Here is a 20021-nt window from a genome sequence, read left to right as displayed (position 1 = left end):
ATCAAAGGAGCCAGGCTTATTCAGCAAAGAGGCTTCTCAGGACTATATCCAATGTAGCTTCTCAGGTGGAGTAGGGAAAGTTAGTGTTTTGCATGGGGCAGGCTATTATTGAAATTGGAGAGTGTCCGTGAACAGAGAGGAATGAGCCTTGCAAGATAAGACAAGATGGACCATCCATGATCAACTCAGAAAATAAAATAATATCCTCCCATATAACTTTTCATATAATTGGACATCCCATCCATTCCTAGCCCTCAGGCACACAAGGAAAAAGTTATACCTCTCACACTGGTCAGAATGGGAAAACTCATAGAAATTCTGTCTTTTACTGCAGAAGGTGTTCTGGGAGGGAGAGTAATTTTAATGGTGCAGAAAGTTACCTAGTACTGTGTGCATGGCAACTGTCTAGTCAAATTTTTCTGCTTCTGGGGTGACGTGTTTGCCTCAGTAACCTTGGTAATGCTAGTTGCAGACAGGGCTATGCCCCTTGATCCCATGCACCATTAATACACGTGCTGGAGGCCACCCAGCTGGCAAGCAGCTTTGCAGAAAAGGACCTGGGGGTCCCGGTGAGCACCAAGTTGAACATGAGCCAGCATGTGCTCTTGTGGCAAAGGCGGCCACCAGTATCCTGGGCTGCCTTAGGAGGAGTGTTATCAGCAGGCTGAGGGAGGTGATCCTTCCCCTCTGCTCAGCACTGGTGAGGCCACATCTGGAGCCACTGGGTCCAGTTCTGGGCTTCTCAGTTCAAGACAGACAGGGACATATTGGACGGTGTCCAGCAAAGGGCCACTAAGATGGTGAAGGTACTGGAACATCTCTCCTATGAGGAAAGGCTGAGAGAGCTGGGACTGTTCAGCCTGGAGAAGAGAAGGCTGAGCTGAGGGGGGATCTCATCAATGTGTATAAATACCTGAAGGGAGGGTGCAAAGAAGAGGGAGCCAGGCTCTTTTCAGTGGTGCCCGGGGCAGGCCCAGAGGCAATGGGCACAAGCTGAAACACAGGAGGATCCCTCTGAACATCAGGAAACACTTTTTTCACTGTGAGGGTGACCAAGCACTGGCACAGGTTGCCCAGGGAGGTTGTGAAGGATATTCAAAAGCTGCCTGGACATGGTCCTGGGCAGCCTACTCTAGGTAGTCCTGCCTGAGGAGGGGGTTGGACCAGATGACCTCCAGAGGTCCCTTTCAACCTCAACCCTTCTGTGATCCAGTAAAGATGCCTGCCGTGTATGGTTAGGGCCTATGTGTGGTGCTGATACATTGCGTGTGGTTTGTGAGCCGGTTGGGGTTTGGAAGTGGCCAGAGTAATCTTGCGTCTTTGATATGTTGTGCAAGCATAGACTGCAGTTCTAGATTCTCATTATTTCAAGCTAGCCAAGATCGTTCACATTTCGTCTTATTTCTGTCTCTGAGACATTCAGCTGTGCAAATCGTATGGCTTTGACAAAATAATCCCAACATGTACACGGTCCTGAGATGCTGAAAAATCCAGTTAAGACTTTGGTACCTGTTGTGGTTTAACCCCAGTTGCAACTAAGCACCACGCAGCTGCTCGCTTACCCTCCCCTGCCTCAGTGGGACGAGGGAGAGAATAGGAAAAAGAAAAGTAAAACCTGTGGGTTGAGGTAAAGACAGTTTAATAGGACAGCAGAGGAAGAGGAAATAATAATAATGATAACAGCATATACAAAACAAGTGATGCACAGTGCAATTGCTCACCACCCACTGACCAATGCCCAGCACGTCCCTGAGTAGCAGTTGCTGTGTCCCCGGCCAACTCTCCCAGTTTATACACTGAGCGTGACGCCATACAGTACGGCATAGCCCTTCGGCCGGTCTGGGTCAGCTGTCCTGGCTGTGCTCCCTCCCAGCTTCTTGTGCACCGGGCAGAGCGTGGGAAGCTGAAAAGTGGTTGAGTCTCCATCCCTAGAGGTATTTAAAGAACGGATAGATGTGGTGCTCGAGGACATGGTATAGTGATGGACTTGGCAGTGATAGGTTAACAGTTGGACTCGATGATCTTAAGGGTCTTTTCCAACCTTAGCGATTCTATGGTTCTGTGAAGTCCTTGACCAGTGTGAGCACTACTTAGCAACAACTGAACCATCAGTGTGTTATCAACATTATTCTCATCCTAAATCCAAAACACAGCACTATGCCAGCTATTAGGAAGAAAATTAACTCTATCCCAGCCGAAACCAGGACAGTACCACAGGTTTGGCGTTGGTGATCTGTGAAGTAAAAATGAGATCCACTTGTGCTGCTTCAATTCATGGCAAGGGCACACCTCTACTTACCCTTAACCAGGGAGCAGCCAGAAATACATCTGCTATAGAATTGCAGGACCTGGGAAGGGAGGAGAGCCAAGTGCTTGCCGGCTGTCACAGATCTCCTTCCACTTACCTGCACAACTGGGCACTCGAACCGCCGTGTCGTGCGTGTTTGAACCACGGCAGCTCTCATCAGACACAAAGGGAGGTTTCCACGCTGCGTGATGCTGCCTGTGCCTTCGATCCCTCCCAGGCTGCGTGGCCAGCATCGCTCCCGCCCCTGATTTCTCAGAGTGCCTTGTCCAGGGAGGTGAGAGGGAGCTTTGCTGGGGCCTGCCGTTCTCCTTGCCTCCCTCCCTGACCAGTTTGGAGTGGTTTTCCTGGTGCTGCCATGGAAACAGTGCCTGCAGTTGCGGAAGCGGGAATGTGTGTGGCATTCAGCTGCTGCCAGGTGTGGGGAGGAGAGAGCCTGCATTTTACCCAGTCCAAGTTCCCACTGCGGGGAAAGATGTCGGATTTAAGATGGGGGACCGGGGGCGAGAACAGATAGGGCTCTAAACCACAGCTCAGGAACCATGTCTGGAAATCAATTCGAACCCCCTTTCTGCTATTAAATTTGCTTAAAGCACTAAATCTAAAATGCAGTATGTGCTGGCTTGTTTTTATTTGCTTTGCCTTTCCTTTTCAATACTGTGATATCACGAACCGTTCTGTTCTGAAAAGGGAGTTGTAACTCCTACCTGCTCGTTCTGTACTCGGGGTCGGGGGCTTTAGTGATGTGCATTGTATGTGCCCGGTCTTGGAGGAAATCGTTGGGGTTTTCAACACTGCTAGAAGGTTCCTGCGTTCATCACACGGGGATAGATACAGTTTTGCTGTGTTTTGCTGTAATAAAGGCTTGAATTTCAGATGACTTCCACAGTAATGTCAATGAAATATCCTGATTGCAGTTCTGGAACAAGTTGATTCATTCATTATTTTTGCTCTCTCTCTTTTTTTTTCTCTCTTTATTCTTTCCCCTGATCCAATGAAAGTAACAATGATTCCTATGGCTCTCTTATTTTATAGTTGTATCATAGCAGTAACTCTGATATCCCTCCTGTAAGGAACATCCCTGTAGAGATGCTGCTGTCCATTTTAATGTAATGAGAGTTTCCTGAACAGTGTTTTGGTGGCAACTGACTAGTCTTTGAACTGAAATCTGTCCTGCAATTGTGGAAGCAGCACCATTATTTTAGTGAGGCTTGGTAATTCTGGAGTGCAGCAAGCATTGATTGTGTGTTTGAACTCCGGAGCCTTAACCACAAATCCAGTCCAGTATATTTAATTCTTTTGTTCCATTTACTGTTCTACTTAGAATGAGTAGTGCAAGTCTGGGAGTCTTTTTGTTTGTTTATTTGAGGACTCAATAGCAAATATATTTTGTGTTTTATTGGAAGAATGGCCTAGATCCCCGATCTGGATGTTTTATAGATGAAAATCTGTTTTTATATAAAAAACCTGATTCATTATGCTTTCTGGTTTCTGTTTTGTGGCAATAAACGTATGTTTCACTAATGAGAATGGCCATTGTTGATTGGACAGCTTGTCTCCACTGATGACCATAAGTAGACGCTGAAGGAAGAGTAAGATCAGGGCAAGAATATATGATACTGTTACCTAATACTCAAAAGCCACCTGTTTTCAGATTTCCACAAGCCAATGAAGTTATGATGTGCTTAGTAACCATCAAAAGCATGCCTGTTACATAAAGAACCATCTTCTTTCATCTGTTTTCAAGTCTGGCTCTTATTTGCTTCATTTGATATGTCCTACTTCTTCTTTTGGAAGAGCTAGTGAATATGCCACGTGGGGTTTTGTAGACCTCTGCCATGTCCTCCCTAAGCTGTCTCTTTTCCAGATTGAATATTCTCAATTTCATTGTTCCTTGTACAGAATCCATTCTATATCTTTAATTATCCGTGTAGCTCTTTTTTCTATCTTTTCAGTTCTGCCACATCATTTCAGACATGGGAAGAGCGGAACTTCACGCAATTTTCAAGATGCTAGCACACCATGAATTTATTCAGTGGCATAAGACAGTTGGTGCTTGTCTCTTGGTAGGAAAGCTGGCATTCAGGTGATAGTGACATGACACTCCTGTGGCAGCCCAGGAAACTAATAGGATGTCAAGCAGCGATGCTGCAGGGGCAAGGGCCAAGGCCTTGGTGTGCAGACAAGAGAGGACCAGAAGCAAGCTTAAACAGGGAAGGAATAGCAATGCACAGAACAAAGCACCCTGGAAGCTTGTGACTTGCAGCAACAAGACAGCAGCTCTCACCTCATCTGGAAGAATTCAGCTGAAGAACAGATATGGAGTCCTGGGAATAGACTGGAAGGATGAACACATTACCCTGGAAGAGACAACCAGGCCAACAGCTCAACAGGTCTGACTTGTCAGGGAAAAGAAGTACTGAGTATTAACAGCAGGAGACTCTCTTCTGTGGTAAACTGAGGGTGTGCATCTGCTGACCTGACACAAAGTCATGTGAAGTTTGCTGCTTGCCTGGAGTCAAAATACAGCCCAAATCCTGCACAGATAGACAACCACTACTCATCAAGTCCAAGGACTTGCTGCTCTTCCATGTGGGCACCAGTGATACTGCATAGTGTGATCTGGAAAAAAATTAACCAGGACTGCAGAGTCTTTGGGGATAAAGTAAAGGAGACAGGTGCTCAGGTTGTTTTCTCCTCAGTCTTGCCAGGGAAGGGTGCAGGCAGAAGCAGGCATATAATTTAAGTCAACACCTAGCTGCGTAGCTGGTGTCACTGACAGTCTTTCTCCTTCCATGATCAAGGGACCATGATCTGCCGAGCGAAGAGATGCACTTTTCAAAGAAGTGCAGGGATGTCTTTGCCAATAGACTGGGGAACAATGAAGAGAACATTAAATGAGGGTTAAGGTAGAGTGGAGACAATCCAGGCTGGAGGGGACAAGGTGAAAGCATGTGCGGAGCAGAGCCGTAGGGGAGGCTACCGCACTCCCCTCAGAGACAAGGAGCAGATGGCACATCATCTCAAGTGCCTGTGCACCAACCCTGACGCTCTGGGGAAGAAAACAGAAGAAATGGAGTTCCTTGTACAGTCGCAGAGTTACGGTGTCATTGGGATTACAGTAACTCAGTGGGAGAGCTCACGTGTCTGGAGTCCTGCAATGGGCAGTTAAGACCATAAGAAAAGACAGAAAGTGTAGAAGATGGGTAGAAGAGAAGAAAGGGTTGTGCTCTGTGTAAAAGAACAGTTCTAATAAACAGAGGTCAGCTGTGGTCTGTGGAGTGCTTTTAGGTCAAAATCAGAGCCACTGAGAGAGACTTCATGGTGTCTGCTACAGACCTGGATCAGAAAGAAGAGGTGGATGAAGCCTTCTCCATTCACTTCCAAGAGGGCTCAGGCCTGCAGGCCCTCATTCTCAAAAGGGAGTTCAACCATCTTGATATTTACTGGGAAAGGAACACAGTGGTGCATAAGCAACCTGGGAGATTTCCAGGGTGCATTGAGGACAGCTTCCTAGTGTGGTCTGTGGATGGGCCAAATAGGAACCGTGCTCTTTGGGACTGAATGCTTACTAATAAAGACATGTTTGAAGATAATGAACGTCAACAGCAGTGCTGGCTGCAGCGACTGTAGGAGTCTAGAGGCTAAGGGGCTTGTGGAGAACACGTGATAAAATAAAGACCTGGACTTCAGAAGAGCAGATTTCAGCTCACTCAGGGAACTGTTAGGAGGGATCCAATGGGAGCCTGTCTTGGAGGGAAAAGAAGCTCAGGAATTTTGGGAGATTTCCCAATACAGCTGCTTCTTGAAGCACAAGAGCAGTCTGTCCCTCTGAGCAGGAAAAGGAGAAGGCGTAAAAAGAAATCAGTTGGAAAAACACTGAGCTACTAAGAGAGCTCAAATGAAAAAAGGAGCGCTAGAGCAGTGCAAAAGGGGGCAAAGTCCCAAAGAGACATGTAGAAATACTGCTTCAGTGTGTAGAAATGCAATTAGGAAGGCAAAAGCTCAGCTGGAGCTCAAACTAGCAAGAGATAAGAAGAATAACATAAAAGTTTCTGCAGGTATGTTAGTAGGAAGCAGAAGTACAAGAAAGATATAGGCCTGTTGCTGAACAGGGCCAGCAAGTTCATAAAAAGTGGCACAGGAAAGGCTGAGGCACTCAGCCTGTCTTCACAGGTAATGTCAGGCCCCAAAACTCTATGTCAAGAAGCAACGACAAAGCAAATGGCAAACCACTGATAGTAGTGGAGGGTCAAGTGAGGGACCATCTGTACAAACTGGACAGGTACAACTCCTGTGTGACCTGATAGGATGCAACTGAGGGTGCTGAGAGAGTTGGCTGATACATCACAAAACTACTCCTTAACATCTTTGAAGGGTGATGGAAGTAAGGGGAAATCCCATATATCTGGAAAAGAACAAATATTACAGCCATCTACAAAAAGAGCAGAAAGGTAGATCGAGGAAACTACAGACCAGTCACCCTTGTGTTTCTGGGAGAAAGTATGCAACTCATGGAAGCATTTCCAGGCAGTTGAAGGGCATGTGAAGTTAGGATCGGTTTTGCTCCACGAGGATCACCTTCTGCTTATCTACAGGGAATTTCATCTCCCACTTTGTGTCCTGCTTTTTCAGGCTGTGAAAACATCCTTCTAAAATTCTCTGTTGTCGCCCTTCAGCCTTACTGTCCTGCAGAATTTTGTATTGTTGCCAAACTTGGTCACCCTGTTGTGCACTCCTTGTTTCAAGTCGTTTATAAAATATGTATTGAACAGTATGGAACACAGGCCCAGAACGTCACTCGTGAACACCTTCAACTATGAGAATTTACCACTTGTTTCTAGTCTTGACCTCTTATTTAAGAAAGTACTTATCCATACAGAAACTGTCTGGATAAGTAGTTCATGTTTATGTCAGTGTCCACTAATCCATGTTACAGGCTCCACTAACTTGCCTGATATGACTGTCTGGCTTGCTGCTCGGTAGTCTTGTAGATCTCCCTGGAAACTGGCATTACATTCGATGTCTTTCAGTTCTCAGGTGCTACATCTGTTTTAAGCTATGTATTTTTTAGTTTCTTCAGAACTCTTGAGTGAATACCATCTGATCTTCCAATTTGTTCCTGTTCGTTTTGTCAGTTTGTTCCATGACCTATTCCACAGTCACTTCGATTTCAGGCAGATCCTCTGATAAGACTCCCTCAGTGAGTTCTTAGCATTGGAATTTCCCATGAAATAGCAAAAACCTTCCTGAAGGATTCATTTAGTTTCTCTTCAGTGAACCCTTTTATATCCTGATTACCCAGTGGCTCTACAGACTCTCCAGGCAGCTTCTTGCTCCTGATGCATTCGAAGAAAGATTTGTTGTTTGCTTTGATGCCTTTGGCTATTTGTCCCTTAGGACCATATTGTGCTGTCTTGTGTTTTTATATTTAACCTGTCAGCATTTATGGTCCTTTATTTTCTTCATTTGAAGATGATTTCAGCTTTCAGAAAGAGCGTTTTTGTTCCTAATGACTTCCTTTGCCCTCCTATTTAATGGTGCTAACTTCTTTTTGTTACGTCTTAAGCTTTTCTTGACATGCTGCCTTGGCTCTGTGCTTCCAATATGGGGGCATTAAGTCATTTCCATGCTGCCCATGAGGACTTAATTCTTAGCTTTAAACAAACTTTTTGATTTTTTGTTACATATTTTCTCTTTTTATGTGGGTCATAACTGGCAGATTTTCTGCCTTCTGTAGGAATATTGGATCTGAGCACAGAATGATCGCTTAAAGAGTGGCTTCTCGCCTGTCTTTTGTCACACTGTCTTTTGTGCATTACCTGAGACCAAGGTAAGAATGACATCTTTTCCTGTCGGCATCCTAAGCAGCTGTCTGTGTTAATATCCAAAATTCAGTCTGTGCGCCATGTTTTTCTGTCGCCTTTTTTTTTGGACTGTACAAACTACAGGGGTAATTGAAGACTCCCAGAACTATCATATTTTGTACCCTCCATTCGGAATATGTTTCTGTCTTGATGGACAGCCAGTACTGCCAGCTCCATACTGTGTCAACCCATATGTCAACCCATACAAGTTCTTTCTAGTCAATGAGAGTTTACTTAATTTGATCCTAAGCTCTTTCCCTATCTTTGTCCATACTACAAATGTTATCCTGAACTGCGTGTTCCTTACCTATTTGTTTTCAAACAGGTAATTTTTAGACTGTAATTTCATCATGAAAACCTTTTTACTTTGTTCAAAAGATGAGCTATTCATACCAGAAATTAGGAGAATAAGATCATAATGATACTTCTTAAAACTAACATTTTCATTACTAATTGCTTTTCTCTTTCAAAAGGAACAATATGAATCTCTTGGGGAATTTCCTGAATCTGTGGTATTTCTGCAGGGTAGCCAGAAAAAGAATGAATTGCCTAATTATTTTACTACTTCTCTTCTGTGTAATAAAAGATGTAATAAAAGAGGAAAGATTCAAAAGCGTAGTTTGGGCTATTAAAGTTAACTGCTACTGCCACAGAATCATCTGTGACAGAAAATGTGCAAATCTCGAGGGTTTGCAGTCCTTCAGTTCAAATTTTTTAGCCCGTGCTGTTTGAAAGCCTGTTTTTTGCCTTAATACTTAATAGTAGTAGAAATAAGTGAATTATTTGACTAATCAATGTACTGTCTGCTGGAATACTAGGATTTTTTGTTTATGAAGATCCCTGTATCGGTGCTGAATTTCCTTGCAGTTTCTTTGTAATCCTCTATTTAGTTGAAAGTCCATCCACATTCAATTAGTGTAGCAAACTGAGTCTTGCAAGTATGCAGAAAATCAAGCTTCTATGTTGCGAGTTGTAAGACAAGAAAAAACAAAATCCTGTAGGTATTAATTTGCATGCAGTAGGTTGCCCTAAAAAAATAAGCCCGTCTTGCTTTGTTAGATAACTTTTGAATCCCTTACTAACATGCTAATGACTAGCTCTTTAATAGCTACTCATGGCAATACTCAGATCTAGTATCCTAATTAATTCAGAGATTCAAGGATAATTGCAAATTATGGAGTCTGTTCTTGGATATTCTGCACTGACAGTCTATGTATAGATGGAGAAATCAGTCTCTTACAAGGCAAGAAAATCAAAAGAGAAAATTTTTGTTCACCAGAATAATTTCTCCCATGGAAGCAGGAAAAGAAGAAGGGACTAGATGTCTCTAATCTCTTAGACCATTCTGGACAAGTGTAAAGCTAATGATTTGTAACGCTGGCTCTCCATCTGTACGCAATGCCTAGGATGACGTGTATCTTCAAAACTCTGGAAGGGAGAACTAGTTTAGAGATGTATAAATAGGGAACTGGAGAACCCCATGAATAAAATGCTGGAGAAGACCTCAGATCTCTAAACATGTAGACAGACTGCACAAAAAGTGTTGTGTGTTGTTGGTACCCACATATGTTGGTGTGTGTACTGACACCTCTGTAGCTATTGCTAGCATCTTGGCATAATGCCCATCAGACCACAGATCAGATCAGAGAAGAACGGGAGGCTGGAAGCCGAGTATGTTGTCAGAATGAAATAAAGGTTTTCTTAGTGCTTCAATGTCTAGAGCATTTTTAGAGGTTTCACTTTTTGAAACCACGTTGTTCCACTTCTTAGCTTTTCGCGTCTCTAAGCCATGCAAATATTTTTTACATCATAATAAAGCATCTTCCAGCTGCAACAGGACTGTGTTGCTCTTTTCAGAACAAAATTAGCCTACAGATACGTATTGGAAAATCAAGGTAGAAGGCATCAGTCCACAGTTTTCTCTGATATATTAGATTTGCTGAACATGCAAAGTCAGGCTCCAAAAACTGCTACAGTAAATGGAACCACCCTTTTCTTTTCCACTTAGTTGTAGTAAATCTTTGTGCCTGGACAACTGAGAAGTAAATGAGAATTGCGAGGTCGGGCCAGTGTAACACTGAAGAGTCAGGGTCCGTTACTAAACTCCAGCTCTGTTTCTCTCACTCTTCTTGGAGAAGACCCACCATCTCTGAGGTTTTGTTTTGCTCCCACATTGAGCTTTACAATTAATAACAATAAACCCTAAAGCAAGTCAAAGCTAGTGAGTTATAAAGTCAATTTTTCTTACATCCTCCTTAAATTGCTGCTGCAGAGGGTGGAAAAGCAAAAGTATGAGATTAGAAAGCTCTTAGTAGTTCTAATCCTGTCCTAACACTCCAAGGTTTTTACTTACACTTTATTACTTTGGGGACTGAAGTAGTGTGCATGGGAGGAAGTGGAATAGCACAGCAATCATGGTGGGTGATAAACCATTGGGAGTGTTGGCAAGGGATGCAAAAACTAGTGAGAAGGAGAAGAAAGGAGTGAGCTAAAAGAGTAAAGCTGAATACAAAACAGAGAGAAGAAAAAATAGGATAAAAAAGGACCAGGCAATTTGTAACAGAAAAATGGAGATGATTTGAATAACTTTGGTGATTGTGCTGGAGAAGAAATAATGCAATTTCCCTAGGAACAGAAGTCCAGGCAATCGGGCAGCGTGCCTTCAGAGAGCAAGGCTTGCCTGTAACTCACAGAAGAACAGGGCAGTGTGCCTGGAGAGCTGAAACATGCAACTGAGTGCAATTGTGACCTCATTTGTATTGGGGTCCTAAAAACAGAAAATAAAATAGGATCTGATTGCTATAAAGGTTGTTAGAGGCATGAAAGGGACTTCTTTGAAGTTATCTCACATGAAAAAGAAGGAAGAGTTTATTTTTAAACACCATAATCAGCCAAACTAGTTCTTTACCCCATAAATAATCCATATGCATAATAGCCCTGATGCCATGCTAATCTCTTGTAAAGAAGCATGGGATTGCTAAAAGCGTCAGATCAGGCGAGGGAATAGGCTACAGAAATACAGGTTCAGGCTGATAAAATACTAGCACCTACCTCAAGTCAAATGTGTCTTTATGTAAGTATGATGATGATAAGAGAGTTTGATAGCCACTGATTTCTAATCCATAACACAGATTGGCATAAAACCTTGGAAAAATTTCCAGAACTTGTCAGTTCTAGGATCCTGGAAAAACTAGGCTAAAAGAGGCCTCTGGAGGTCTACTCCAAGCATGTCTAGCTTCGACATTAGATCAGATGTGCAGTTGACTTCCAAAATCTCCAAGAATGGAAATTCTACAACCTCCCCAGGAAATCTGTTCCAGTGTTTAACCATCCTTGCTGTGTTGTTTGGTTTTGGGGTTGGGTTTTTTTTGTTTGTTTGTTTGTTTGTGGGTTTTTTTCCTTATATCCAGTCAGAATTTACCTCATTGCAGCTTGTGACTGTTGCCTTTGTCTGTTTGCTGTATACTTTGTGACAAGAGCCTGGTAATGTCTTCACTATAATCCTCCCTAGACCTTCTCTTCTCCATGCTAAACAACTAAAATTCCTTCAGCTTCTTCTTATACAACATGTGCTTCAATTTTCTAACCATCTTTGTGGCCCTCTGGTGGTCTTGCTTCCAAATCTTGTCATGTCTCTTGTCCTGGTAGCCCAAAACCAGTCACTTTACTCAAGATGCAGCTTCAGGAGTACCAAAAAAAAAGGGGATTGTTACTTCCTTGTTCTGCTAGTGCCTCTCTGGCCAGTGCAGTGAAATAAGTGGTTGGCCATCATCACCACAGGAATGCACTGCTGAGTCGCATCTTGTTGTCCACCAGACCCCCAGGTCCTTTCTGTGGAGCTGCTGTACTGTTACGTAGGATTTCCTCCTCCATGCAGGGCTTTTCATTTTTCTCTCTTGAACTTCATGACACTTGTTTGCCTGTTCCTCCAACTTGTCAAGGTTCCTCTGAATGGTAGTCCTACCCTCCAAAGTATGAATTGCTTCCTTCAGGTTGATGTTACCTGGAACCTTGCAGTTGCATATAGGTGCAGTCATAGCTATTAACAAGACTTTCAAGTCGTCTTTTTTTTTTTTTTTTTAATCTTAATTTTTCTTTTGGCCTTCATTAAGATCCTGCAACAACATAGCCACCACTGAGTTTCTGAATTTGCCATCTCCCTGCTCATCTGATTGTTACCTTGTTGTGAGCTTTTTCCCTCACCCCCATGTTATCCAGTGAAAGGGAAGAATGAAACAACCCAGTGAAAAAGAATAAGAACAGTACAAGTGAAAACACGGTCCAACAATGGAGAAATTAGAGAAGCTGAAAGAATCGAACAGTACATTCTAAAGCCTGGTTTTGAAGCTTCTGAACAACATTCAGTGTCAGATGGATAGGGGCATTGCTAGTGATGTTTTTATCCTGTTTGAAAGCATCAAGACTTTCTGTTTTCCTTCTAGTTACAGGATGGGCTCTCAGGTCTGGTTTGTGTCTGATGCTGTCCCTAGATTTCCACCAAGTTAAACTTCCCTAGGTTTTGCTGTTTTCCTCAGGAAGTATGTGCCCCAATTTTAGCTGCTCATGTGTGTCCGGTACGATAGGTTAAGAATAGTTTGTTGCCAACACCACTCTAAGTAATGGCATTTACTTGGAGTTTATAGAGTTGCAGTATATGGAATTATGCATGATGCCATAGGATGTGCGTAGCAATATACACATACTACTCGTGACATTAATTGAGGTACAGTTTTTCTTGTTTAATAGGTTGCAACAAGATAGAGCCAATGTTGTGCATTTCTACAGCCTATGTACTTTAGGAAGTTCTGTGGTTTCTAAGATACTCCTATGGAAGACTTCAATCCAGGAGACGATTTATTTGTTTGTGTAGCTGTAATCAGGCTTTCTCTATTCATCTCACCAGGGATTCCCAGCGTTACCTCAGTGCTGTTATTTGTCTGTATTTGAAGACTGAAATGATCATCAGTGCACCGATTTGTTTTTATATAGCATATTTACAGTCAAAAGCTAAACACTTTTCCTCTTTAACGTTATGACCCTAAGATTCTTGGGAATTCAATAAAGCCGCAAGGCTGTGCAGCCTAAATTTAGATATATTCTTTTTTTGTATGAGTTGCTTTTTAATACCTCTACTCATTTTGTTCTATCTTTCGCTCAGCATCAATACACATCTCTCTGTGAAAGGATTGAAGACTTACTTTAAGATTGTAAAGGACAGAGTAAAGTGAGATCAGCTCTGAATATCAGCCAAATTTCTTTCGACCTGTTTTACTCCTCCCAACATTCAAATGTGTCAGTACAGACCACCCAGCAAATACAAAGCATAAAAATAAATGAATGCCCTCTTACTTGGTGTGCCCTGAGCTCAGGAGTTCATAACCTGGCTGTAGGGTGTGAAGATTTCCATCAAGCTTATTCAGCTTCTGGACCACTGTGAAACGTATGACCTGACTCAAGTCTTATTTAAAGCTTGAAGTTTTGGTGGCTGCAGAGGGTCGATAAAACATAAATCTCATACTGAAAAAGCAAATGCATCCAATTGCCATCTATGGAATAATGAATATTTTTTTACAAAAACCTCATGGTAGTGGACCAGTACCACTTTTAAACATAAATTGCTTCAGGCCCTAGCAGATACAGACTCCTTTTACCACTTCAAAACAGTTTGATCAAGTTTTCATGAAGTTCCTCCCTTTCCAAGCTGCTCTCTTGAGTGATTTCTCTAGATTAGTCTCATCATTCTCTCTGATCTTTCTGTTGGGTTCCCCCTCCCACACCCTTTATGGTGCTAAGTGCTAAGGACTTCCAGACTGGTCACTTCACTTTGCAGTGCCTTTGCACGTGCACTTGCTTTGGCATCATCGCCCTTTGTTGCATGGGCCATGAAGCTGCACTGGACGTGGCATTACTTAAATTAATTTTGATGTTGCAATGTAGTTTCTGCAGTTCTTCATTCTGCAATTGTCTTGACAACAGATTTGCATAATCAGTGGGTAGGAATTTGTTTTTAATTTTGATGTCCCGATTAGCTTGATTCAGATAAATAATAGAAGGTTGTGAAGATAACACAACATGGCATGAACTGGTGAAAATGATTGTAAACAGAACAAATAAGACAAACGATGGAGTCAGGTTCAGTGGTTATTTTTATAGAATGTAAGCAAATACTGTTTCTAGTTTCTGTCTTCTTGCACTGTGACAGCTGCTTGAAATCTAAACATATGGATTTATTCAAATATTAGTCACTCTCACTGCTTCCCGAGCAAAGAGAAGGAAGCTTATTAATTTGTTTTCTGCCGGGGATTCTTGATACGGAGGGATAGCAGACTCTCACGACTCTTACTTGAATTCTTCTTTTCTTCTTTCATTCCAAAGGGAACCCTGTGGACCTGCACTTTTGTCGTCACATGAGGGATTACCTAACACAGTTGTTTGATAAATTTAATGTAGAGGATAGTTCTGAGGTAATAATTGTTTGGCTCTGCCCCTTCACATGTCTTCCCCCGCCCCACCTTTCATCTCCTTCCTTCCATCCTTAACTTCTAATGGCACCTGACAGAAGACAGTTAAGTGAGAAATAGCAGCAATTAAGTCAAGCTAGTAATGAAGTTACTGTTCACCTATTCTAGCCATTTGCATGCATTAGAAACCCAAGGTTATTTTTTTCTTAAGTGATCCAGCACATCTCTGCTTCCTGCTTGAGGAGGAAGCACAACTGTCCTTTTCCAGTCATCTCTGCAGGGCAGGAGTTAAATAATGTAGGCAGTAAAACCAGAAAACATTAATTTCTGCATCTTAAGAAGAGCAGAGTTCCCTCAATAAGGGATCAGTTTGAGAGAGAGAGAGAGAGAGAGGCTGCTTAAAGCGATCGTTTTAGGGCATTTGCTAGAGTACCAATTTGTATAGTAAGACTGAAAGAGATCAGTGGAGGATGAGTCACGAAGTATGCTAGGAAATGAAAGAAAGATGGAATGCAGAAGAGAACAGAAAGGAGTAAGTAAGAAAGAAAGATAAATGACAGTCAAGAGTATAAAAGTATATTTTGGAGACTAGAATCTTGAGCAAAAAATATTCTGTAGACAAAGTACATGACATAAGGGCGTTAGTTGGGAAAATGCAGAAGTGTCTGGAAAGCAGTCAACCAGAATGATTAACTGAAGGAATACGAAGCATAGAAAATATATGAGAAGATATACAATCCAGATAGCAGAAGAAAAGAAAAAGGCAAAATAATATTTACTTTTAAAGTATTTCAATAAAATAGGTTTGGGGGCATTTCTGTATTTAGTTGACTTAGGATAGCATGGACGAAAGGGGGCTGGAGAGAGGTTGGTTGCACACCTACTAGAGTAAAAGGACACAATGAGCTACACTTGTCTGTCTGGGAGAAGGCAAATGACAGCGTGGACAATCAGGAGCATCAGCTCCCGAGTCCTTGATTCTTACGTTCTATTAGTAACATTAGGAGGACAGCTGCATCTTCTCCCTAGGCAGGTAAAAAAAGTGCCCTCTGCTAGGCCTTGGCAGAGAACATGTCTGACCTGCCTCACCTGGGATGGCGGGAAGTGAAGCTGGCTGGATGAAAACGTATGCTAAGCGTCAAAATGTGCATTGATATCATTGTCATGATAGAATCAAGTAACTTAAAAAATGCAGTGGAACAGAATAGCCGTTAAAGCTTTTGGTTTTATTTTGAAAGTACGCTTAACGTTCTGTTTGATTTTCTTTGGTATTTTATACTATCAAAATTTCTCAGTGCCTACATGCTTTGATATAAGCATGCTAGCATAGCAAATACTGTACCACTTTGCTTTTACATTCTTCAAAACTTTAGTAATATTTCTGTTACAATCCTTGCTGCAGTAAGGGTAATATTTTATGCAAACAAGACCAGGATTTGAATAATAACTCTTGGAAAGTTGATCAACGGTCTCTTCAGCTTTCCAGACAATTGATTCTACTAGGTGTAAGACAAATGCTCTCTGTGAAGCAGGCATATCTGAAATAGGTGATTATTACTAGGTGATTTTTAATAGTCCTATCTACAAACAACAATGAAAAATACATTTCTGAGTACTACAAAAATGTGCAGAGAATATTATTAACTATGATTACTAATGCACTATTAACATTCAGTGAGCAGTGGTGTTTTGCTCTTTACATCAGTCTCACTCTTGATGGTATTCTTGTACTCGGGATAGTCTTGCTTGGAATAGTGAACACAGAATTAAGTAGGCTTTGTCAAATAGTCAGTGGCCATTTAAGTATACACTGGCTATTTCATGCTGTACAAAACCTGCGTGGACTTCCCCCCTTACTCGTAGTGCAGGACAGAAGTTATTCCATGCCAATAACAAGAGAAACAAAGAGGACTGATCCAGCTGAATTAGGTAGAACAACCACCAGCCATTTCCTCCTTCCACTTCAGTTATGGTTTGCCTCGTTTCAGAGATCTGAAAAGTTTAATGCCTCCATTTACCCTTGGCTTCTTGGTCAGAGGTTTTAGGTAGCAGATAGAATGAAGACTTTTGAATCCTCTCTGTTCCTACCATTTCTTGCTTTCTCTCAAATAACGAGTTCTTCAGTGGCAGTTGGTGGACGTAAGTCATGACCTCAGTAATTTCCGATGCTGTTTTTCTTCTAGTCAAGACATTGTTGGGGAGTTATTCAAGAGAATCTCTCCCATACCTCTGCATTACGGGGAGGTCTTTTTTGAAAGAAAAGAGGTAGAAAAAGATAATGGGTGCATTTGTGTGGATACAGGAAAAATTTAACAAGTGGATTCTCAAAATATTTCTCCTTCAGCCTTCAACAAACCCAAAGAAAAAGGGCAAGAGAGCTGTTTCTATTTACTTGTGAAAATGACTTAGTGTAAACGAAAGGGCAGCAACGTTTGGCAAATTTACAACAAATATAATGCCCTAGAAGTGTTTCAATTTTGTATTTGATAAAACTACTGCTACCATATGTGGGAAATGTAGCTCTTTAAGGAATAGTGGGGCTTTTACCTGTATTGGTTTTGCTTCTTTTTTTTTTTTTCTTTTAATTAAAAAAAAAATCCCTGGTGTATAAAGCCAAAAACTCTTTAGAAGTACATTTATAAGCTCTGTGGATAAATCTTACCTGGTGGGACTGGTTTGGCTTCCTTGACAGAATAAAAGGAAATACATTCAATTAGTGGTAGGATTGTTAACACGGCTTTTGTCCAAAACTACTTGAGTTTCCCTTGTGCTCATCATTAAATGCAGAAATTAAACTGTGTTCAGTCCATAACAACACACCTTCAATTTAGTTTATTTCACTAGTGTGTACTGTGATGGTTGTCTTTTTGAGTACAAAAGCTTTTGTTAACACATGATCATCTGCAGAACTTTGCATCTTTTTTGGAATAACACAAATTGTTCTCATTTCTGATCATACTTAGATCAGCTTGTTAAGAGCACATTTGTATGCTACTAAGAGGTCTTCATGAACTATGAATGATTTTGACGTAGGTCTAAATTGTTTAATGTATTTGGAAAGTCCATTCCTGATAAACTGGCTCATTCTACGACATACCATTAGAGTGAATGAAGGAACGAGTAGGTGTTACCTCAAAAATTTGAACTGCAAATGTGTTTAAAAAGAAAAAAAAAAAAGCTTTCCTGTAAGATATTATACTAACAGTTCTTGCACAAATTACAATTTTATGTTCTGAAATTCCTTCTTAATCTCAAGAGAAGTCGAAACAAATGGTTTAATTTATTTTTTCAGGAACTGCAGTTTGAGAGACTGACTCGAGAACTTGAGGCTGAACGTCAGATTGTAGCTAGCCAGCTGGAGAGATGTAAGCTTGGATCAGAAACTGGAAGCATGAGCAGCATTAGGTAATGTATGAATTGTTAATTTCTTTGTAATGTAATGAATTTTGTCGCTGTTACGAATTACCACTGAGAACAAGACTGATTATCTTCTTACAAAAAAAATTATTCACCAGGGAGCATGAGATTTTAGTAGAGTTTGAAAATTTGCATTTTGATTTGCTTTTAAAAAGAAAATTTCAAGCCGAGGCTTAATTTTATGCAATTTGGTATCTGGTTTGTCCAGTAACAAAATAGTAGTCACATTTGGAATGCATTGATTTGCTGTAGCCTGGATGGATTAACAGCAAAACTTCTGTTTCCCCTACCAATACAGCTGTAGTTTTCAGCCAGAGCTTTTTAGCTTTATATTTTCAGAGATGTGTTGGTAAGTTTTGTGAACCTGTTTTATCATAATTTCATCGTTCAAGATATTAAAAGCTTTAGAGATAATTACTTAAAGCTGCTGACCTGTCATCCAAATGTAATGATAAGATATGAGTTACTCTCTTTTTTTAAACATTGGCTTTCTTCAATTTAAGAAATTGTTCTGGTACATTGTGTGGATGATGGTGAGATTATTGAAGAAATTGTGACAAAAGGAAGCTGGTGTCTTGGGTCAGTTTGGTGTGAGTAAAGATTTTGTAGTTTTGAGCTTCTTGATACTAGTTTTGTTGTTTTCTCGGGTGAACCTAATAAATGAAAGATGACAGTACTTGAGTTTCAAGGATCAAGGAAAAAATATGTTGTATAGACATATCTTCTGTTTGTATCAGTGGAAATATTAAGTGTGATATCTTTTGACTACATAAGATTAAGTATGATATGCCAAGCTTAGTTCCAACTGTTGTGTGATACTAGTAGAAAAACTACAAAAAATATCTTTCACTACCGGAAGAAACTCTTCCTCAGTTTAAGCAATTCAGACTGCACTTCAATCAAATAAATGATTGTTTTCTATGATGAATAGGAAATAATTATTCAATCGAATGCCAAAGATGCAACAAAAATACTGAATGTAACAGTTCAATTAAAATGGCAGAAGTCAGAAGAATCTTTCACTAATTCAACAGAAGCTGTCCATGAAGTTGACTTAAATATGAACATTCTTAATAAATCAAGTGAGAATTAACTCCCTAATATAAAATCTTACTTTATTCTGTATAATCTTCCCCACCAATTAGACTTATATTAACATTAGAGAAACTATATTAAATAGAATTATTTAAGCACAGAGTAGGTAATATTTGGGAATGCAGTATGGTACTATATTTGCACCTTAAGTACACTCCCGCAGCACTTCAAATTTTAAGTATGGTATGACTGCATTTCAAAAAAGCTATCTGACCTATGTTTGAATAATACTAAGCTATATTTGAATAATGCTGTTATTTTAGGGTTATTCCAGACAGCGATACGGAGACTGGGAAATTTCTTGTTCGGAAGGAAATGTTTTCTTGGTGAACTTCTTTCCTATTGCTTAAGTTACACTTTTGAGTCATCAGTGGCATCAAGGTCACTCAGCTACTTCTAAGAGTCTCCAGTTATTTGAGAAATTTAATATTTTGACTACTAATCTCTCTGTGGAATTAACTAGTACCTAGAATCACTGAGGAGATTTCATGAAAGTTTTTGACATCTGTAATTTGCCCCAGAAATGTTTTACATACGAGAGTTCAAAATTTCTAGTGTTCCAACTAAAAACTTTTTAAGAAATACTTGAAATACTCTTGTCTAGAAGATAACATCGAAAGCTTACAATTAGATATCTGTTCTTAGACTTGGCAAGTGATTTAAAAAGGAAATCAATTATAATCCAATGTTGTTTGTGTTGGGTTGTTGTTTCTCCCATGCATATTAAATGAGCTTTAATTTTCTGTTAGTTTTAAAAGTACTAAATCATTACGGGAGCGGGTAGAACTAACACAAATATTAAGGGAAGTCAAATATCAGTCTGGCTGCTGTGCTGACTTTGCAGTGCTCATCCAGATTTGAGAATGTTCCTTTGAC

At 40.8% G+C, this 20021-nt stretch overlaps 1 protein-coding gene across 7 annotated transcripts in view; it reads left to right on the top strand.

Moving 5' to 3' along the window:
- Positions 1 to 20021, top strand: part of CTNND2 (catenin delta 2) — a 690230-nt gene that overhangs the window by 244899 nt on the left and 425310 nt on the right. For 6 of the 7 annotated variants that reach the window (XM_087760877.1, XM_087760884.1, XM_087760869.1 and 3 more), the window contains one exon: positions 17926 to 18038. In XM_087760877.1, the coding sequence (XP_087617003.1) occupies positions 17926 to 18038 (113 nt within the window). Of the gene's footprint in view, positions 1 to 8090; positions 8139 to 17925; positions 18039 to 20021 lie in introns of those variants that run through there. The other variant, XM_087760904.1, reaches the window with a different exon arrangement.

This window comes from Nipponia nippon, unplaced genomic scaffold (genome assembly GCF_047370975.1).
Source record: "Nipponia nippon isolate SJK-2023a ecotype South Korea unplaced genomic scaffold, ASM4737097v1 scaffold_1, whole genome shotgun sequence".
NCBI classification, from domain to species: domain Eukaryota; kingdom Metazoa; phylum Chordata; class Aves; order Pelecaniformes; family Threskiornithidae; genus Nipponia; species Nipponia nippon.
The sequence above is the reverse complement of the archived record's forward strand: the minus strand, read 5'-3'. Positions and strand labels throughout refer to the sequence as shown.